The sequence below is a fragment of the Amborella trichopoda genome, chromosome 2, assembly GCF_054954075.1.
Source record: "Amborella trichopoda isolate Santa Cruz 75 chromosome 2, AtrichopodaSantaCruz75HAP2 v2.0, whole genome shotgun sequence".
In the NCBI taxonomy this organism is placed as follows: domain Eukaryota; kingdom Viridiplantae; phylum Streptophyta; class Magnoliopsida; order Amborellales; family Amborellaceae; genus Amborella; species Amborella trichopoda.
This window is the reverse complement of record NC_142337.1, coordinates 10,153,101-10,175,113: the sequence shown is the minus strand read 5'-3', so window position 1 is coordinate 10,175,113 and position 22,013 is coordinate 10,153,101. Positions and strand designations below refer to the sequence as shown.

Sequence of the window (22,013 nt, the reverse complement as noted above, 5' to 3'; positions counted from 1 at the left end):
GTCCTTTGGGTGTTAATAAGGTGATTTTCTTCCTTAAATCTGCTGATGAAGTTAAGTTTGTGCTCTCTCTTAATAGATTTGTCAGAATTCGAGGTAAATTGTTGTCTTTGGATCCATGGAGTCCTTCTGTTCATGGGTCTTTTGCTGAGAGGGAAAGGGTTTGGGTTACTTTTCGGGGCATACCTTTACATGCATGGAAATTGGCCATCTTTCAAAAACTGGTAAATGTGTGTGGTTCATTTTGTGATATTGATTGGGAGATGTTGAAAGTGGGTTCTATGGACTCTGTGCGTGTCAATCTATGGCGTTTGAGGAAGGATCCTTTCCCGTCCAAGATTCATCTACAAGTGGGCCTTGAAAGTTTTTTAATGGATTCAGTTATGGAGGCAAATGAGGTCATTAATATTAAGTCAGCATCATTGCCGAGTGGTGTTTTTCCCTTGGATGATGATGGTTGGACTGCGGTAAAGAACAAAATGAATAAGAAGGTTTTCGATGGTGTGGTGCTTGCAGAGTATGAGCCTTCTTCACGGCCCGAAAAATCGACAGGATGATCGAAGTTTTCTCTGCCGATAACGTTGCCCGTAATTGTCAACGAAGAAAAGATAGGCATAACGCCAGGAATTCAAAAAATTTTAAACTTCCCAAGATTACCAAGAGGTCGATCCTGATTGAACATTTCCCTCATTCGACGACAGGTTTTTCCAGCAATTTTCTCGCACGAGTGCCATCTTCTTCGACAATTTTTATGGATGAGACTATCTCTCCCCATACGGATAAAACTTCTCTCTATGTTATCGGTAGAGTTAGTAGTCTAGCGGGTGCACCCAATACCCCCAGGTACGGTGAAAATTTGGAAGAGATGGCAATGCCGTGCTCCAAGGAAGATATTAAAAAGGGAGAGGTGGCGGCTCCGTGTCCCAAGGAAGACCCACTGAGTACCCATATCTTCCAGAATGATATCTCAGTGAACGTGGCAACCCTGCAGTTGATGGACAAGACCGTGCGGAAACCTTCCCTGTCCATCTTGACTTTCTTGCTTCAAAATAGGAAGGCTTCTACATCGTGGTGGTACTATGTGGTTTTCTGGTATATTCGTCCTTTACAAACGGCTGCTGTTGGTTCTCAGATCCAGCGCATTTGGTGTGGTCTACTATTGTTTTGGTTGAGACGGAGTATGTATCATCTTCCGGCTCACAGGGCATCATTGAAGGAGTCCAGTGCCTCTAGGTCCACTTTTGATCCGTTGATGATTGACCCGTGCGAGATCATGATTCTTGATGATGAAGAAGGATCAGCAATTTCTCCTACCATTGAAGCTCCACAGGTTCCCATGTTGACAACACCTAAGCTAGCTGCTGATGAAGAAGTAGAGACTCCTGTGCCAATTTTGCTACGGTAGTGTCGGATGCTCTCTGCCCTCTGGATGGTGTTTCTCTCTAGCCACCGGAATATACTCACGCTGAAAGTCCTATGGGGATGATGATGTTCGTCTCATCTGAAGTTCAAGAAGGTGGAAGGGTTGGTTCCCAGCCATCGTTGTCAACTATTCCTTGCAAGCCGATAGATGGTACCAATGTAGAAGAGAGGGCAGAGACTGAGGCTTTTGTGGTTGGTAAGCTTGTAAAGGATATAGGGATGGAAAATGTGCCTCTTTGTGAGGTTACGAAAGAGATTAAGGAGCGTCGGAAGTCACGAAGAGCGACTTTGAGAGATATGATTAGTGGAAGACTCCTTAAAGATTTTTGCGACGTTCCCAATGTTTCTGAGGCTGGGAGGTGGGGTTCTGGTGCAGTTTCTTTTTATGGTATTGATGCTATTAACAGATCATCGGGTTTATGGGTCCTATGGGATCCTTTGGTTCTTGTTAATTTTGAAGTTGTTTTCAAGAACTAGTTTTTGCTTTTGGGTTTTATTGGCCCGAATAGTGGTTTTTTGGGGTTTATTGAATGTGTATGGGCCTTGTGTGTCGGCCTTAAAAGAACTTTTCCTTAATGATTTACATTCGGTAATTTAGTTTATGTTCTTATCCTGTGGTTATTGGTGGGGACTTCAATTTGATCCGATGGCCTGATGCATGTCTTGCTAGCACTCTTATCAATTCTTCGATGTGGATGTTCAATAGGTTTATTGAAAATAATTCTTTGGTTGATCTCCCTATCATTGGCTCCTAGTTTACTTGTTCTAATAATAGCATAACTAATTTAGTTATGTCTAAATTAGATAGATCTTTGGTTACGTCGGAGTGGGTGGAAGTGTTTTCCCTTGCCTCGGTCAAAGCTCTTCCCAGTATATCTTCGGACCATTGCCCTTTATTATTGACTACTAATTGTTTAAATGGTGGGCCTAGACCATTTAGGTTAGATGTTGGGTGGCTGATAGAGAAAGATGTTGTTGAGCTGATTAAAGGAATGTGGACCACTACTATGGTGGAGGGTACCATGGATTTTCAGTTACACAAAAAACTTTTGAATGTTAAACATAAGTTGATTGATTGGAAGATAGTGCATAAGTTCGATATTAAGGCCAAAATAGATGGTGTACTTGCTGAGATAGAATTGCTAGATTCTAATGTTCAAACTATTGGTGTTTTGTCAGAACAGTTGGTACTGGAGAGGGGCGTGAAGATTAAAGATTTGGAGGATCTTAGGAGATCAGGGGAAATATATTTGAGACAAAGGTATAGTTCGAAGTGGCTTAAGGAGGGCGATCTTAACATCAAAATTTTCCATGCTATTGCTAGTGCTAGAAGAAGACAATGACATTTCGGGTCTGTCTATTCCTGGTGTAGCTTCAGATGATACGGTTGCTATGCAAAGGGCTATTATTGACCACTTTAAGAAGGTTTTCTCCAAAGACGTCACTATTTCACCATCCTTTAATAGAGTCCCTTTCAAAGTTCTCTTGGAAGAAGCAAATTTTTTTTGGAAAGGGACATTCTATAGAAGAATTGTGAGAGGCGGTTTTCGCTATGCTAGGGGATAAAGCTTCAGGTTCGGACGGTTTCCCTCTTAGTTTCTTTCATAAATTTTGGGATTTGGTGAAAGGTGAGTTGCTGGAATTTGTTAAGGCTTTCTTGATCTAAGGTGAGATTTTTAAAGGGGTCCCAAAGAAATCTTTGATTTCTAATTTGTCAGATATTCACCCTATCAGTCTATTAACTAGCCTTTACAAAATTATTACAAAAGTGTTGGCAGAACATTTGAAGAGTGTACTACCTGGCATGATCTCCAACACCCAATCTGCCTTTATTAAGGATTGTCAGATTATGGACAACGTTCTCATTGCACAAGAGTGTATTCACTCGAGGGTCCAAAGCAAGAAGGCTGATATTTTGCTTCAACTGAACATGGAAAAAGCTTATGATCGTGTGGAATGGGGGATTTTGCTATAAATTATAAAGTTATGGGGTTTGGTGATAGCTGGAGGAAGTAGATGTTTGGTTGCCTTTCGTTTGCCTATTTTTCAGTGCTCTTCATGGGTAGCCCCATTAACTTATTTCAGGCTTCTAGAGGCTTGTGTCAAGGGGATCCCCTCTTGCCTTTCCTCTTTACCATTTATACTGAATGTTTCAGTTTGATGTTGAGCAGAGTAGAAAGGTTAAGATATTTTTTGGGGTTTTCTATTGCAAATCCGGGCAAGATTCTCTCCCATTTACAATATGCTGATGACACTATTATTTTTTGTGATGCGGATGCCCTACATATTAAGAATATTGCTTTATTTTTGGAAATATGTGAAGTTACAATTGGCTTTAAAGTGAATTTTCATAAATCCTCCCTTGTTGGTATTAATTGTCCTCAGGCATTGTCTGCGACTTTGGCCAGTGTGATTGGTTGTAAGGTGGACTCTTTCCCCATTCTATACCTTGGATTACCAATTTCTGATTCTAAACTTTCTATAGCTGTCTGGGATAGGGTGATTGAGAGAGCTTAATATAAATTAGATCTGTGGAAACCCAAGTATTTATCTCTTTGGAGAAGGGTGACGCTTTTAAGATCTTGCTTGGCAAACTTTTCAATTTATTAGATGTCGCTTATTAATATGCCTGCTTCGATTGCCAAAAAGATTGAGAAAATGATGAGGGACTTCTTGTGGGGCTCTAATAATAATCAGCGGAAGTTCAATCTTTTAAGATGGGACAGGGTGTGTACACCCAGGAAGGAAGGGGGTCTGGGTATTAGAAGCACTAGAATGGATAATCAAGCTCTTTTGTGTAAGTGGTGGTGGAGTTTCCACTTAAAAGATCAATTATGGTTTCATACTCTTTGCTAAATATGGGTTGGATAGATCGAAAGCATGGCTTGGAGGAGGTAGGAGGAGGGATACTACTCAGATTGCAGAAATATTGTCTCTTACAGACCTGTGATTGCTGGTTATTTTAGATGGTCTGTAGGGTGTGGTAATCAAATCTCCTTTTGGCATTATAAGTGGTTAGGAGATTATCCCCTTCAGTCTCTCTTCCCAGATCTATTTAAAGTGATTATGAGACCCAATAGTAAGGTCTGTGAGTTGGTGGAGAGAAGATGTGTTTCTTTATCTTAGCATATTCTTTTGCCATATGTGAGGCTAAATAACATACTCTTTGCTCAATGGTGTGTATTGATGGATTTACTGGCAACGGTCTATATTTCGCCAGATGCAATGGATCAGATGGTGTGGGAGGTAGAGAGTGATGACATCTTTACGGTTAAATCTTGCTACAATCTTTTCTTTCATGATCGTTGAAGATGGTTTTGCCCACAGATTGCACAGACTTGGAAATGACTCATTCTTCATAAAGTGCAATTTTTTATCTGGTTAGCAACTATGAATAAATTTTTTACAGTTGACAATCAGATTAAAATGGGTAAGATCTTACCAAATGTTTGTTTGTTGTGTAAAGCCGATGGAGAGTCTGTTGCGCATCTTTTATCACATTGCTCTTTCACTACTCAAATTTGGTATTGGCTGTTTGGTATGGTGAATATTAGTTTGGCCCTGCCAATGACCGCTGATGGTGTTGTTACTCAACTTTCATTGCGACATCTGCCAAAGGCAGGTAAAACTTTGTGAAAGATTGCTAAAGGAATTGTCCTTTGGGAAGTTTGGAAGGAAAGAAACAAAAGGACCTTTAAAAGAGTTTCTCTATCTTTGGATTGTCTAATTCATCTATTAAGTTATCTATATGGTCGTGGCTCTCGGTGTCAAAGGTTGGACGAGGTGTGACGAAGATTGATGTATTTGCTAACCTCAACAACCTTTTTTATATGGGTGCCATTAGGTGTAGACCAAAAAGTTTATGGATGGCGCCTCTTGTTGGTATGGTGAAACTCAACTTTTGTAGAAGTTACCGAAGTTCTCTTGGTAATCCTGGTAATATTGGGATTGGTGGTATTTTGAGAGATTGTAATGGTAATACTTTTTTTTCCTATGCTAGGTCGATAGGGTGTGTAACGGTAAATTTTGCTGAATTAAGTGTGCTCTATCATGGTTTGAAAATTTTTAGAGAGAAAAATTGTGGCCATACATATTAGGTAGAAGAGAATTCTCTTAATGTGGTAAGGTGGTGTAATAAAGAACAACTCATTCCTTGGAAGTTACGACCTCTCTGACTAAGGATTATGGATTTGTCTTCAACCATTATGGTTTCCTTCACTCATATTTATCGCGAAGCAAATTTAGTGGCAGACGGCTAGGCTAAAGGGGATGCTTTTTTTATCTTCTCTTGTTATCTTTGATGGTGTAATTAAGTCTTTTTAGTATTAATAAAAGTATTAATATTGGTTTAAAATATCAATAAATAAATAAATTTTGAAAACTGCAATAATAATTCTATTAAAAAAACATTTGGAGCGGTAGTTTCAATTGTTTTTAGATAAAATACCTATTTGCATCTATCTTTAAGATGGATGCTTTATACCTTTGGACCGCACATCACAAATAAGATACGGCCCGCATGAAACAATTGTTTTATTATGATTTCTAAGCCCCCACCAAGGCTACCACCTTCATTACCACCTCCTCGTTCAACTCTTACCTCACTAAAGAAGTCCCCCTCTCTCTCTCTAGTATTTGGCTTTCTTACCAAAAGGACTCTCGGATTAAAGGTATAATCTAGAGCAATATTTTCCACCTCGTCTTGTGCCTCGGATTTGGCCCTGGCCCGAGGCAAGTAATTCCGCCAGGTCCGAGTGGATTTGACTGTGTAGTACACGTCAACGGCTTCAAAAATAAAAATAAGTTTTTTTAAAGAAAACATTGTTTACAAATAAAATAAAATATGTTACAGTGAAACAAAAACAAATACAACATAAAAAGTCCAAAACGCTAAAACAGTTATGAAAATATGAAAAATAAAATTTGATTTATGGTTGGAGATATTTTAGAAATTATATATATATATATATATATATATATATATATATATATATATATATATATATATATATATATATATATATATATATATATATATATATATATATATATATATATATATATATAAGAGTCACTCTTGTACGGCCATATGTGAATGGGCCAGATTGAATCTGAGTCATTTTGTAAACGATTTGACGCTCACAAATGTCCGACAGAAGTCACTGTTGTACGCCCATATGCCCATACGCGAATGGGCCATATTGAATCTGAGTCATTATATAATCGATCTGACGCTCACAGATGTCCGATAGTGTTTGAATTTTAATTTTTTTTTTCTATAAATCCAAATCACTAGGCGTGTGTTCATATCATCAAGGTGCACCTAATAAAAATATAAAAGAATAATTAGTGAAAAATAAATTGACCAAAATACCCCCCAAAACTTTTCGAGGGTATTTTGACCAATTTATTTCATGCAAACTTTTTTGTTTTTTGGTATCTTTCGTAGATTCGTCTATTTTTTAAAAACAGACCCCTAAAATTTCAAGTGATTTGGATTTGTAGAAAAAATATTTTAAAATTCAAACACTATCGAACATCCATGATCGTCAGATCAGCCCAGATTCAATATGAGCCGTGGGCGTTTATTGTAACAATACACAGCTGGGCGCAGAATATCTTTTCTCTCTCTCTCTCTATATATATATATATATATATATATATATATATATATAATGGAAAAAGTTTATATAAGCATGCTACCTAATAATGTAGAACTACAGATAACCCTAAAAAATCCATCGAAAAAGGTAGTTTTAATGTTGAAAAACCCTTTGATTGATATGACTATGAAATATAAAAAGATTTTAAGTATAAAAAATAGTACATTTTACGACATATTATCTACACTATCCATTTTCAAGATTTCATATGTTTATAGATCTACTTGATTTTAACCGTTTCTTAAATTAAAATTTTATAATTAGATATAAAATAGATTTTGAGATGATTCTAATAACATTTTACATCTAAATTATATACCATGATAAAATTTGAAAGGCATCGTACCTCTACACCTATGGAGGCATCCGTATGAAAACTGCACCCATATAAAATAGGGCATATGATAAGAAAAAGTCACAGTTATGCATCAACTCCGTTCTTTTACATATTTTTACAATGTAGTTTAATTATTTTATGTGGCCAAGTTGGACCGAACACTTAGGCTTGGCAAGGAGCCAAGTCCAAGTAACTAGATGGAGTGCAGTTATCAATTGATTACTTTTGGAAAGCCCAGACAGATTTCACATGGAGCTCTAAGACTCATACTGTCTCTCTTTTGACAAATAAATTATATGCGAGGATGCGTACCAATGCCCAAGACCAGAGAGAGAATATCGCGAGGCTGATGATTGCATAGCCATGTAAATCCGTTTCTCTTACCTCCCTCATATAAGTTAAAATGAGAGTTCAACATTCCTTTTCAACGAGAGTCCCTGAGAAACTAAACCCCCAAATACCTGGGATATGCTTATCCTTATATCAATGTTTAAGATTGTTTAGCATATATATACGATAAGCATGAAAAAAAATTCCCATCGGATTCTTCCCGTGAAAAATTCCCCATGGGTTTCTTAGCTTCTAGATATGAACCAATCCAGACCTTGAGTTTGGGCGAAAGCCCAATAACATATCCATTAGGATCCAGCAGGATAAAGTTAATAAAAAAACACAGACATAAAACGCAAGTCGGGCACAGCCGGCCAAGGCCCCTGGCCTGGTGAAGCCAGGCTTGGCCTCGACCGAGGTGGCCCGGTGCAGAATGGACCCTCAGCCAAATTTATGGCCTGGACCCGGGTTTTCTGGTCCTGCACAGGCTGCCCGGACCATTGCTGGTTTAATCCTAGCCCACGTTAACAATTAGTTCTATCCTTCAGCTAATCCTGCACAGTTATATCAACTGTTTCAAACAATTGAATGTAATGGCCAATTGATATAAAGTATTTCTATTCATAATGATAATACACAAACCCACAAAATCTTTCAACATAGTAGGAAAAAGATTTGAGTTAAACAGCACTTAGGAGCATAGAAAGCTAAAAGAGTTTACAAAATGGTGCAATTCCCTTCATTCATCCTGCAAGAGAAACGGGTCAAGAAGTTAGTTTTAAATGAAATTATTATTGTTCACCAAAAGTTTCATATTGACTTAAGCGAATAAAATACATACTTCTTTAAATCTTCATAGGAAGGCACAATCCGCTGAAATTTAACCCATAGTGGACCAGTCTCTTGAATATTGACATTATCTGGCCCCCTAAGATAAGCTTGCACAACAAATTCATCGGTCCTTTCCCTGGATTTTTTTTATTCATACATTTTCCAAACAAAACATGCTGATGAAGAAGCCATTCAAGCAAAAAAGTGCACATTGAATACAAAAATAGATTAGTGTTCCACTTGAACAAAAAGTTCTACCCACCTTCCTTCATATTGAGACAGCCAGCTCACATAAGCTGTACCAAAGTACATGGACAAGAAAGGGTTTGAAAGATCTTCCATGGCCTTAACCTTGTAAGCCTTGAAACCAATATCCCTAGAAATTATGATATAATAAGAATTAAGCATGGTAAGACTGCAAATATCACAATTTGGAAATGCTTGCACAGTAGGAATTACTTGTAAAGAGATGTTTTTATTTGAGAAGTTAATTGAGTGTTCAAACTTACTTATTAAGCCAGAGAGCTGTTTGGTAAGGTATTCCCATGATCCCGCTGCCAGGTCCAATCCCATCAAGAAAACGCATACTACTCATTTCAGCAAGAGCAGATAAAAGGGCCTGCAAGTTGACAGGAGGAAAAGTATAGTTATAGAATATACCTATAAATTGGGAAGATGCATAAAATTTTATGTAAGATATTTGAAAATACATCTTTTGTAGACAAGTAGTATTTCAATGAATTTGAATAGAGAAAGAATAGTACAGGTGAATGGACAACAGAAAACCATTGTCCATTAGGGGCCGTTTGAGTACATGATTATCCATTATGGGGAAATGGATTGTATATGGTAAGTTAGACTAAACACTCACTGGTCTTATACCCTTGGAAGCGAAATGCCTGGAAACAATAATGTCTGCAACAGCCTGCATGGATGTATTCACCAAGTTAGACAACCACAATCTAGTTTGCTTTGTGTATATGTGTGCGGGTGCATGCACACATGTGTACGTCTTTGTGCGTGTGTGTTTGAGAGAGAGAGAGAGAGAGAGAGAGAGAGAGAGAGAGAGAGAGAGAGAGAGAGAGAGAAGGGAGGGGGAGGATGCTAATTGTCCTGAACAGAGAATACAAAAGGAATTAAGACGAATTGAGAACTAAAATTCAAAAGAGATTTACTGTAATGGAAAGAAACAAAAAAACCACAAGAAGTGATATGATAAGGCAACTCGATCCACGCCCTTTACATGGAAAATAGAGTGATGGTAAGAATGGGTGTTGGAGTGGGGTTCTAGAGTGATTCTAGAATCGGTTTGCCTCCCTCCTCCATGTGCCCAAGTCAGGTAAATGTGGAAACTTGATTCAAGGGATATTTTTCTGAGAATCAGAAAAGTAAACAATACCAATTGATCCATGGAACGATTAGTATGATAAGCTTTCTTTGGATCCAAAATCGCCTTCTTTGGAGGTTATAGTTGATAAGATACTTAGTGAAAATTTATCCTCATCCATTTACACACTTGTTTGTCATTGGTAGGAGGCAAAAAGGAGGAATTAGAATTGTCAAGGCCCATGTTCATAAGCATAAGCTTTTTGGTATAACAAAAGTTTACAAAGTCCCAGAACATATAATAGGGCCAAAATATGAACATCGGAATTTTTTCTTGAAATGTCGACAGATATGAACATTTGAGTCTAAAGGAGGAATTAAAATTATAGAAATTTTCACCCTGAAGTTAAACCTGCAGGGCTTGATAATAGTTTTTCCATTTCTGGATACAATCCTGGTATGGATCCTAAACTCTCACTTTGCGATAGTGATCACATCTTTATTGCAATCAAGAATTGATCTTGCCAAACAAGATGATTAATTTTATTTCTGGTTTTCAATGTACCTTTACTTCGACTCGGGAAAGGTAGGGTCTCTTTTCTGGATCCTGTGAAAAACGTACTCTTCCTTTTCGCTCTCCAGATTTTGTCCACTCTTTGAGGACCTCAGGATTCTTCCATAACTCCTCCATATCATCTGCAGAAGCTTTTGAGTCCCAATAAGTCCACCCGGCTGTTCACAAAAGATATAAATATTAGCAAGTAAATATGACCATTATCAAACTGTATAGAAAAGAGTCAATAACATACATCAAAGGTAAACTAACTATGAGACCAGTTATTGAAATTTTTACTTCACAGGCTGCATGCGAACTATTTAGATAAAAAATAAGAATACCTGTTGTTGAAGAAGCACGGTTAACATGATCAAGATCATCAGAGGCCATAGAATACTTCTTGGCTAGATTTACTTCACTGCATATAAATTAAGGAATAATTTATTTAGTGATCAAATATTTCCAAAAGATAGTCCCAAAGTTAACACCATACTGATGCCAACTAACTCCAGAATAAACAAGAAATAAACCTTTTACCATGCATATTAATGCTCATGAAACAGCGACATTTGAACACAGTGTAAACTATATAAACAATCATTGGATAGATATTAGTATATGGTACACAATGCAGAAATGGAAGTCAGAACTAGGTGTTGGCACTTAACTAAAAATGAACTTAGTTGTAGTATTATTGTTCTCAATAGTCAAACACTCACAGAAGCTAAGGTATTGGCCCATGATGTGGTTATATATGGTTTTTTACTAATTAAGGACAGGCACCCCAAATTATCATAGTGGTCATTCCCAATTTAATATGCAACATATCTTTTCGAATTGTCTTCTCTCAAAATTTTGATATATCCATACATTGAAAGCTTAAGTTTTCCATAATTGCCCTCTGGATTTTCACTTTATGGGGGATTCAGACAATTGGTTCGATTTAGGGTGTTAGAGACCACAGAACAACACCAAGATCAGAGTCCCACTGCTGACCTCCCAAAGGCAAAAGAATGCCCACTTTTAGTGGCTGATGCAAATATATTTTCTATCAAAGAGCAGTTAGTTACATCAAAGGTCAGAATAAATGATTCCAGTATGAAATCAGAGAATTTTGGCTGGGGTTTCACAATTAAAGTATAGACAAACATTCTATTATGGTATCAGAGCATCTAGGATTATATCACAGAATCCAGGGTTCTCTTCTTAGAAATTTACTTTCTCACAGAGACAACCTACTCGCACATGTTTGTTGTATTTATAAAAGACAGTCAGAAGCAATTTCCATGCCACATTATCTTCACAACCATGCTTATTGCACATTTGCTATGTAAGCCCAAGTCTTATGTAAAGATACTTCATGAAAATTACTCCACTTCTGCACTCAATCAAGCAACAGTGTCAAGTTTCCTACTCTTAACATGAAAACAATTTGAGTTAGCCTTATTTTCCAAAGTTGAAGTCTTTAGCCTCCTAGATTGACTAGAAGCAAAAACTGACCATGATGCTCAACTAGGTGCTATCTATAGTCTCAAGTGACCACAAAAATCCATAAGATTGCCACCTAATATATAATGGTAAACAACCATACCAAGGTTGATGAGGTTACAGGCTCTCTTTCCACGTTCAAGGCTCTAAAATGAGGTTTGTCTTCCACAGTTAATTTCATATTACTGGACATATTTACATTAACATGGTTTCCTTTTACCTACATTGTAGAACCATTAAAAAAAGTTCTTTTCACATCCTAAAATCAAAATATATATTAAGCGAATGCGTGAAAAAGAAATATATATAAGTCTTACATATAATTTCTATTATGAATTGAAAGTCTTGGAATGATGCACATCGCACTACTTCTTATATATAATTTCTATTATGAATTGAAAATCTTGGAATGATGCACATTGCACTACTTCGAGAGTATCCAGGGGAAATTATCATATTATGCTTTCAAAGAATCATGGAAATATTTGGCAAACCTTAGACATTTTCTACTAAAACATATTTGGATTTATATAATCATCATCATCATCTAAGCCTTATCCCAACTATTTGGAGTCGGCCACACAAATCCTATCCTGTCATTCCGCTCTATCAAAGGCCATACTCACAGTCGAAATACAAGTCACCATATCTCTTCTCACTATTTCCATCCACGTCTTTTTGGACCTTCCCCTTGCCTTTTTAGATCATTCCACTTAAACCAAATCACCCCTTCTTAACCAGTATTGTTCTAGGTCAATGCTGGACATGCCCAAACCACCTACGTGTACTTCCCCTCACGTTATCGCCTATTGGAGCTACCCTTAAGTTCCCTCGGAAGTATTTATTTGGTTTTATATAATGCATACCATAAATTGGTAAAGGGGCTAGCAAAACTTTTGATGCATCTTACAATAAACCCAATGAAGTAGCCACTGAAAAGGTAATACTTGAGAAGTTCTAAAATCCTCACGGTTGAAAAGGTGGAGCAATAATGATAATGTTCATGATGCAGATATGAGACGAACAAATTTGGCGTCTTCTTGGATTCCAATTCTAGGGATTGAGGGATATATGTGTTAGCTTTTTGCTTAAATGGTGTTTCAAAACAACTCTTTTCTCAAAACATTTTATGGAACATTTCTATAGGATGGACCGTTAGTCCACCATCTTTTGCAAAATTTTTACGTTAAAGGTGATTTGTTATCACCTTGCGTGGCTATTTTGTACCTATGAAATCTTGACACCTATTTTTGAGGTGTTGGGTATTGCCTCTCTCTCTCTCTCTCTCTTAAGAAGACTCTCTCTATTTACAGGTTAAGAAATAGAGAACTTCCTGTTAAATGGAAGCCTCACAGTGAGCTCTCTCTCGGTTCATAGGCTTTTTCTCTCACTAATTTTGACAGAAGTATGACTATCTCATGGAATCATGAAGTGAATGATGGATTTTATTTATGTATGGTTTTCTCGCTCTCTAATATGTGGCTTTGTTGTCATCCAGTAAGTTTTTGAACATAATATAATTTTATATAGGATTTTTCATGTGTTCTGTACCCAATGGATGTTTGTATTTTATCAATTGGAAGACTTATTTTCGTGAGAGAGAAGTTGTTCCTAATCGATGTTTTAGTGTTATATACTGATTGGATGATAAATTTTATAGTGAGAGAGAAAAGTTTTCCATCCTAATCGATATTTAATTATATCGATTGGATGATGATTTTTGTAGTGAGAGAGATGTTTATTTTCAATAGATATTTGTGTTACTATAACAATTGGAAAGACATAACAGTATTTTTGTGACTGTAGTTTTGTACGGGTCTCATAAGTGTGCAACTCAGGGACTCAATATTTCTATTCCGATCTGGCTGTATCCTTGGAGTGTACTCGTCGGGACCCATTTGCTCCTCGGATTTTACCGAGACGGGGGCGTTAACACTTCGAAGAAAGCGAGCTTCTCTCGTGCCTCCTGATCCCCTGATTTTGGGTCACATTTTTGGGAGTTCATGTCCACCGTAATGTTTTGTAAACTGCGGTGAGATCCCAATCAACCAACAATTTCGAAGTGTTAAAGCGGGAAGTTACTTATGGAGATGTTTATTAATGACTCGCTAAAATATAAAAACCAGGATTGTGTAAGGCCAGATTCCGGATTTGCATTGCTACTTTGTATAACCTCCGAATCCTACTCCAATTCCTACAAGAGTCTGGCTGGTACTAGGAGTGTTTCGATTTCCAGATACAACCTCTGAAACATGCTCTGATTCCTATGGGAGTCCGACTTGTATTAGGAGAGTTCTGGTATTTTTCTGGCACTATCCCGGACTAAGTTGGGGTGCTGCAGTTTTTTCCCAGGATTTGAGAAAATGATAAGTCTTATCATGCGTAAGTAAGGCTATCGACCGTAAGGCAGGCCATCGACCATCAGTAAGGCTATCGATTGTAAGTTAGGTCATTGACCGTCAGTGAGGTTATCGATTGTAAGTCAGGCCATCAACCGTCAGTGAGATTATCAACCGATGACTTTGTAGTAGGGGATGGACTGAAGTGTCTCCAGACATGTTTTCAAAATTTAAACATTTTGTTGGGAGCTATAGAATGGTGGGGGTGACATTGTCCTATAAAATGACTACCCCATCTCAGCCAAGGTTATTGGCAAAGGGACATCTGATTTAAATTCACGTCTGGTGAGGTCCTTGTTTTGTTTTTAAAATTTGTTCTATACCTCTGAAATCCGGAGATATTTTGTTAAGTCTTGGATTCACGCCTCAGTAGGCATGTATTGTATGAGAGTTATGGTTACCCTCTGTTGTGGGTCAACTGGTTTAATATACCAGTAACCCAAGTTAAGAGCATTGGGATGCGGTCTGTAGGGTCCTAAGGTATTTGAAAGGAACTATAGACCATGACCTATATATTGTGGGTGATCCACTGTATTAAAAGGTACAGTGATGTATTCTGGATTTTAATGAATCTATGACTTTCATTTGAATCTCCACTTATGGTGGGGATGTATTTTTGGATTCCAAGAGGAAGAATTGTATCTCCAAATGATTGGAGAAAATTTCCTTGGAACCCGGAGTGAGGAGGCAAAGTGGCTAAGGACTCGATGGTAGACGTACCACCTGTTCAGGGACCATGCCTATAGTCTCGTACTGTGTGATTGTGAAGTTTTTGTATACCAAGCGAATGGTTAGGAATTTATTTTGGCAAATCCAGTTATACTCGTTTGAGGCACAGTCAGTTGAGACTTATGTTTGAGATGGAATCATATTAATACTCCACATCTGATTTACTAAGGACAAGGAAGAATCTTTATAAAAGACCTTGCCAGGCACCAAGTCTGGAAGATAGCTAGAGGGATGGGATTGCAAATATATTTGTGCCAAAGGGCGATGGGAACCCTACCAAGGATAAGGAGATCCCAATTCCAAAGTTCAAAGGGAAAAACAAGTCGCTTTTGTGATGTATGATGGATGTGAGTACCACAAGATAATATTTTATGAAAAAAATTGCCCCATGCCTGGCTGTGTGGTACATTTTACTGCAATGAATAAAGAGATTGAGCTTCGCTCATAATGATTCCATTTGCCTAGATGATGTAAGGCTTAGGCTGGGGTGTCGCACTGTAGGACATCTTCCATGGATTCACCTATATGAGTGTGGAAGTGGAGGCCGCTTCCTTTGCGAATTGGGCATTCCCTAGAGTGCTTATGAAAACCAGGATTAGCGCAGGGCCTTTAAATGCGCAAGCCTTTAAGAAAACCACAGGTTTTGAAAGAGAATGTGCGGCATGTGGGAGGCTTATCAATAAAGGACATAGTTCAAGGTGTGTCCACTCACTGTCCTGGTAAGCGTTCTGCATAACACTACGTGCAGGTTCAAGTCCAAAAGACACCTTCACTTATGCATTCGTCTTTCCAGATATGTTTGGAGAGAGTTCTTGTTGTTTTGAAACAAGTGAGGGATTGTTAGCTTTTTGCTTAAATGGTGCTACAAAACAACTCTTTTCTCAAAAAATTTTATGGAACATTTTTATAGGATGGATTTTTGGTCCACCATCTTTTGCAAAAGTTTTACTTTAAAGGTGATTTGTTGCCACCTTGCGTGGTTATTTTGTACCCGCCATTTATGAAATCTTAACACCTATTTTTTGAGGTGTTGGGTATTGACTCTCTCTCTTTTAGGAAGACTCTCTCTATCTATGGGTTAATAAATAGCGGGCTTCATGTTAACAGGAAGCCTCACAGTGACCTCTCTCTCGGTTCATAGGCTTTTTCTCTCACTAATTTTGACAAAAGCATGGACAGTTTTTTCTCTCAATAGACTGGATGACTATCTCATGGCATCATGAAGTGAATGATGGATTTTATTTATGTACGGTTTTCTCGCTCTCTGATACGCGGCTTTGTTGTTATCCGGTAAGGTTTTGAACTTAATACAATTTTATACAGGATTTTTCATGTGTTTTGTACCCAATCGATGTTTGTATTTTATCGATTGGAAGACTTATTTTAGTGAGAGAGAAGTTGTTCCTAATCGATGTTTTAGTGTTATATATTGATTGGATGATAAATTTTATAGTGAGAGAGAGAAGTTTTCCATCTTAATCGATGTTTAATTATACCGATTGGATGATGATTTTTGTAGTGAGAGAGATGTTTATTTCCAATGGATGTTTGTGTTACTATACCAATTGAAAAGACATCAGTATTTTCTTGACAGTAGTTTTGTACGGGTCTCATGAGTATGCAACTCAAGGACTTAGGATTTGTATTCCGATCTGGCTGTATCCTGGGAGTGTACTTGCCGGGACCCGTTTTCACCTCGGATTTTACCGAGACAGGGGCGTTTAACACTTCGAAGAAAGCAAGCTTCTCTCGTGCCTCCAGATCCCCTGATTTTGGGTACCATTTTTTAGAGTTCATATCCACCATACTGTTTTGTAAACTGCGGTGAGACCCCAATCAACTAATAATATATTGGAGAGTTTTAAAGATTACTTTTTGTATTAGGTCCCCACTTGTCTCCCGATGAGGAGGGACAAGACGACCAGGATGGACGCCACTTCATGCCTGTATTAACAGACATGGAGCAGATGTCCTTCACATATCTGCTGAAAAGCATCCGTGCTTGCTCGGTCACCTTAGGATTAAGGGACACGGGGTTTCCTTTGAGTTTCATTCTACATTTGCTTTAGTATCATTTAAGTTGCTTTTATTTAGTAGGATTATGATATGAATAGGAATGAGCTTAGGGCTAGGTGGCAGGGCGCCGCAACAGGACATCTTGAGTTCCATTCAAATCATAGGTAGGGGGATCCCTTCCCTGATGAACTACCAATAAAATAAAAAGAACATGAATGGGCTAAGGTTAGGCAGTCAGCGTGGCGGGCCACCACAACATGAGTCTTGAGTTCGCCTTCCCTACTGAACTACCAAAAAAAAGGAGTATGATAGGAATACTTGTTAAAGATACAAGAAAATTGATGGCTCGGATTTCATAGAAAATTTTAGGGTTTAAAGTTATTTAAATAGTGGTGCTAGGGAGTTGAGAGTAGACTTGGATTATTTACTTTGTTATTGATTTCTTCTTCTATGGAAGAAAAGACGCTTCTTTCATGTAAAATTCATTCTCTAGCAACTTTGTGTTTGTCGGTATGATTATTTGCATGTCTTAATATTTTCTTTTAAGAAAAAAATTATCAAGGCAAGCATCAATTGGAGTCAGAGTAGGGATTCCTAAGGCATTTGAGTTGCAATGCACAAATGTCATTGAGGAGAAGAGCTCTCCTAGCAGATCACGATGAATTTGCCTAATTGCAAAAAAACATCATTGAGTTCACAAAAGAACTAGATCAACCACATACGATGTGTTGGTAGTACAACAACTTACAAGGATACCAGAGATCAGATATGAAGAGTACTAAACTAAGGTTACAGAGTCAATGGAGTCAATCTACCGTATCAACTAGAAGCCTCGACCATGAAAGGCAAGAATATTTCGTGGAAAGGGACTCTGAGAATGCTGTAGGTTGGGCCACTAGGAGAAATCAATACCCATGGAGAATCCAATTTATTTGACCAGTATTTCATCCATGCAGGCATCTTCGACCCGCCTTCCGTCATACCTAGCGGGATGTAAATGCGATGGCAGATGCCTTGGCTTAAGAAGAAGCTGCTGAAGTTGGTGGCACAAACATTTCTTGAAAGCAGTGTCCATCTATGCCCAAAATAGTTATGATGGTAAAGGGAAATTTCATGGAAAATTGACGTAATAGTGCACCTATACGTCTTCATCGGCATTGTTTTTCGACTGGAAGACCTAGAGCTAACTATCGAGACTTTGGGCTATCCGAACATCTACTCCGCGAGATGGTTCATGTAGGGGCAACAAGATCGAGCTGGTAAGGAAAAAAAGGAATCCTTCAAAGTTCTATGAATCTCTATGATCATAGAAGGGTTGAGTCCCTTTACCATTCTGTATAAATGGGTTATACTATTTATATAGATATGAGAAGGGGCACATCCAATCCCGGTTCGTATGATAGCAGTACCCAGTTTTTTAACGCAGGGTAAAGCAGTATGGTAGCTCCCAAGGCTCATAACCTTGAGGTCATGGGTTCAAATCCTGTCTTCGCAACATATTTTGTTTTGTAAAAAATTTCTTTTGGGGAATGACTTTGACACTTAGTAATGAATTTGACACTTAGTAATTAATGAGCATTTTTTGTTTGGGGATGGAGGGAAGATATAAACATTATATCGTAATGGATATACTAACTATACCATATCATTTCTCGCATTCCATTATTTTTATATTTTTATTTCAACAAGGGCGGAAAGCGGGAATTGAACCCGCATCTTCTCCTTTCGTTATACCAAACGGGATGTAAATGTGACGGCAGATACCTTGGCTTAAGAAGGAGCTGCTGAAGCTGGTGGCACAAGCATTTCTTGAAAGCGGTGTCAATCCATGCCAAAATAGTTATGATGGTTTCTAACTTTATCTCTGCTTTCTACTTCCTCGCTTTTTTTTGTTTTGTTTCCTCTTCCCTAGCATCTCTCTCCTCCTTTCGCTTTCTCTCTCGCTCAATCCCTCTCTTTATCTCTTTCTTTCTGATATATGGATAGCCTTCACTACTTTTTGTCCTACTTTGTAGTTGTCAGATTTTTGCCTAGTACAGGATTGACAGGTTGGCCGCATTACTTTTTACCGTGTTATAATGTTCAGTTTTTTGGCTGGTACAGCATTGACAGTTGTGCTGCCCTCTACCATGATGCTCTCTTCTCTTGCGGTCACCCCCTCTCAATCCTTGTCTCCTTCCCCACCCCTAACCCCCAGGGGCAACCCTCCAATCTCTTCTCTCCTCCCTTAAACTATTCTCCTTTCTCCTATGATATGTAAATCTTGAAAGTGTTGGAGCTCCCGTTTTGTGGGCAGCCATTGCTTTGTCTGTTTTCCTCGATTCAACTCTTTTTTTTATTTTTGATGTTTGGGTTATCATTTACTTGTAGAGCATGCGGCTTGTGGGCTGCCCCCCTCACAACTCATGACAAAACATGTAAATACTCATGTAGATATTTTATTGTCAAAATTTCCTTAAAAAACAATTGGGGCCTTGGCATAACTTGGTTTCCATGACTACCATGGAGAAACTTTATTTTCACCAACTTTTCTCAAAATAACAAGTCAAGGTTGGGATTTGCCACCAATCTTGATGCATACCTAGATGATTACTTTCATCAACTTTTCCCCAAAATAGCAAGTCAACAACTTTTTCCCAAATAGCAAGTTCAAAAAAGTGGTTAGAGTTGATTCGATATATATATATATATATATATATATATATATATATATATATATATATATATATATATATATGTATGTATGTATGTATTTATGTATTTATGTATTTATTCCACCATAATACATATCATGTTCCGTCTTTTGAGGTATCCTCACTACCAACCATATCCTTATAGAGTCAACTAAGACGAAGGTTGAAAAAGACTATGGTTCAATATAAAATCTACCTTAGCCCTCTTCAAAACCCGAGGATGAGGCAAAGGATATTGATGCAGGCAAAAGATGATAATATTTGGATTTTTTTTTTGTAGGATTCTATGTATAGGGATTTAGGACTTGCTAATTTTAGTATTTTTAGGTATAGATTATTTTGGTTTTTGAAGTCATAGATTATGTTTTTCTTTGGATTTCTATTTATATTTATTTTATTATATGTTGTCTTCATTTAGAAGGAATATGATAGGACTAGATGGTGGGGATTGAAAGGGAACTGATGGCTAGGGTTTTGAAGGAAATTTAGGGTTTTTAGGTTTCAAAGTTATTTAAATAGTGATGCTAGGGAGTTGATAGGAGGCTTGGATCCTTTAATATTGCTATTAATTTCTTATGTGAAAAGAAGCTTGTGATGCTTCTTTTGCATTGAATTCCTTCTCTAACAAATTTGTACAGAATTTTGCGTTTGTTGGTTTGATTCCTCGCATGCTTTGATATTTTAGGAATAAAATATCAAGGCTTGCATCAGAACATAAGTAATCAAATGAAGATACATAAAATCCAAAATTGCAGACTAAATTATCTAAATAATGACAGCAACCTCCATGCTCATCCAGTGCCATACTGTCATTGAAATATATCAATATTAGATTAAGAAAGAAACTTTTCCGATATGCAATGCACAGAAAGAGAATCACCAACCTCCTTGATGGAAGGCTTTGTTTTACAGAAAGATAGTGTTTCCAATACCCTGTAGTGGACTTATGAGTTGCCTTTTTTGGTCCACCATAGTAGGCCCTAACAACAAATTCTTCATTTCTGCTTCTGCAAACCATATCAAATTTTAAAGCATCAGGTGGAGACCAATAGACAAAAGGTCAAAAGAAGAGAAAAACACGAGGAACTTGACCATCCCATGTAAGCCAGACTATGGCTCCAGAAGGATCACAGGTTGTTAAAAGTCTCAAACAACCAAATGTGCTCATCATAAGAAATGTTAAACATACGTGCCATCAAAATTTGATAACCACTTCAAATAGGCAGCACCAAGATACACACTTATGAAAGGCCTGAAAAGCAGATTTGGTTTTCCTTCCATTTCAAATGCCCTATACCCAAGTTCCCTGAAAGAAAATTCCAAATATAATTTCCAAGCATTAGAAATAGTGCAATTTAAGTTCTTTGCATTCTAAGAGAAGACTTAAGAATCTCATTCGGTCAGTCATACCTAAACAACCATTCAGCAGTTGGTTGCAGCATTTGCATAATTCCCACACTAGCTTCTCGTGATTTTGGATCATACCTTTGTGCAAGGGGTTGCCTGTTGCTTTCAATTTCAGCAATTGCACAAATCATTTCCTGCAATAAAATAAAAGCTAAGAACGGAGCTCCACCGGCCCAAAATGCAGTAAAAGGCTTCTTCAGCAAATTAAAAGCATGTGTAAATGCAAAAACAAATGGTGCCGGAAGTTTTGACTCCATCCAGTCATAAAAATCAGTGTACATCTCTAAACACCATGAGCACATTGCAAAATAATGAAAGCAAACCCACAAGACCAAGAAGGGATTATCAATTGTCCATTTTCAAAGTCAAGGTCATAGATCTACTAGAGCAGTCCATAATCCAACATGCACATCATTTGGGGACTTCGATATGGAAGAGCTAGTAGTCTATGTAAGGAGAACCAACCCACTCTCAAAATGAGAGGGGGTGCCTGATTTCATTTATATATCTATGTGTGTTTATTTGTGTGTGTCTTCATATAGTTATCCGACTTGCCTATGAAGGTAGCGATTCCATTTCGGAATCTTGATTCGATGTTCCCCGAGCGAAAGTCGATTCTAAAAGAAAGGAATCACGTTTTCATTTTTTCCGGAACGCAATTCCACTCAATTTAGGAATCTCGTGTAGCTAAGAATCATAAAGTCCTCGATATGGAATCTTGATTCCACTCAATTTAGGAATCTCGATTCCTGGATTGCAGGAATCAAGATTCCATATCGAGGACTTTATGATTCTTAGCTACACAAGAATGCGATTTTT

General features: G+C 37.7%; 1 protein-coding gene across 2 annotated transcripts in view; it reads right to left on the bottom strand.

The window, feature by feature from the left end:
* Window positions 1-8,333: 8,333 nt before the first annotated feature.
* The window catches only part of LOC18447898 (transglycosylase), a 36,199-nt gene continuing 22,519 nt past the window's right edge, over window positions 8,334-22,013 (bottom strand). For both annotated transcript variants that reach the window (XM_088857931.1, XM_088857932.1), the window contains 10 exons: window positions 21,198-21,328; window positions 20,977-21,093; window positions 20,672-20,794; window positions 10,804-10,880; window positions 10,472-10,638; window positions 9,452-9,505; window positions 9,090-9,199; window positions 8,843-8,956; window positions 8,591-8,716; window positions 8,334-8,497 (listed from right to left, as the gene is read on the bottom strand). In XM_088857931.1, the coding sequence (XP_088714057.1) occupies window positions 8,467-8,497; window positions 8,591-8,716; window positions 8,843-8,956; window positions 9,090-9,199; window positions 9,452-9,505; window positions 10,472-10,638; window positions 10,804-10,880; window positions 20,672-20,794; window positions 20,977-21,093; window positions 21,198-21,328 (1,050 nt within the window). In that variant the 3' untranslated portion in view covers window positions 8,334-8,466. The remainder of the gene's footprint in view (window positions 8,498-8,590; window positions 8,717-8,842; window positions 8,957-9,089; window positions 9,200-9,451; window positions 9,506-10,471; window positions 10,639-10,803; window positions 10,881-20,671; window positions 20,795-20,976; window positions 21,094-21,197; window positions 21,329-22,013) is intronic.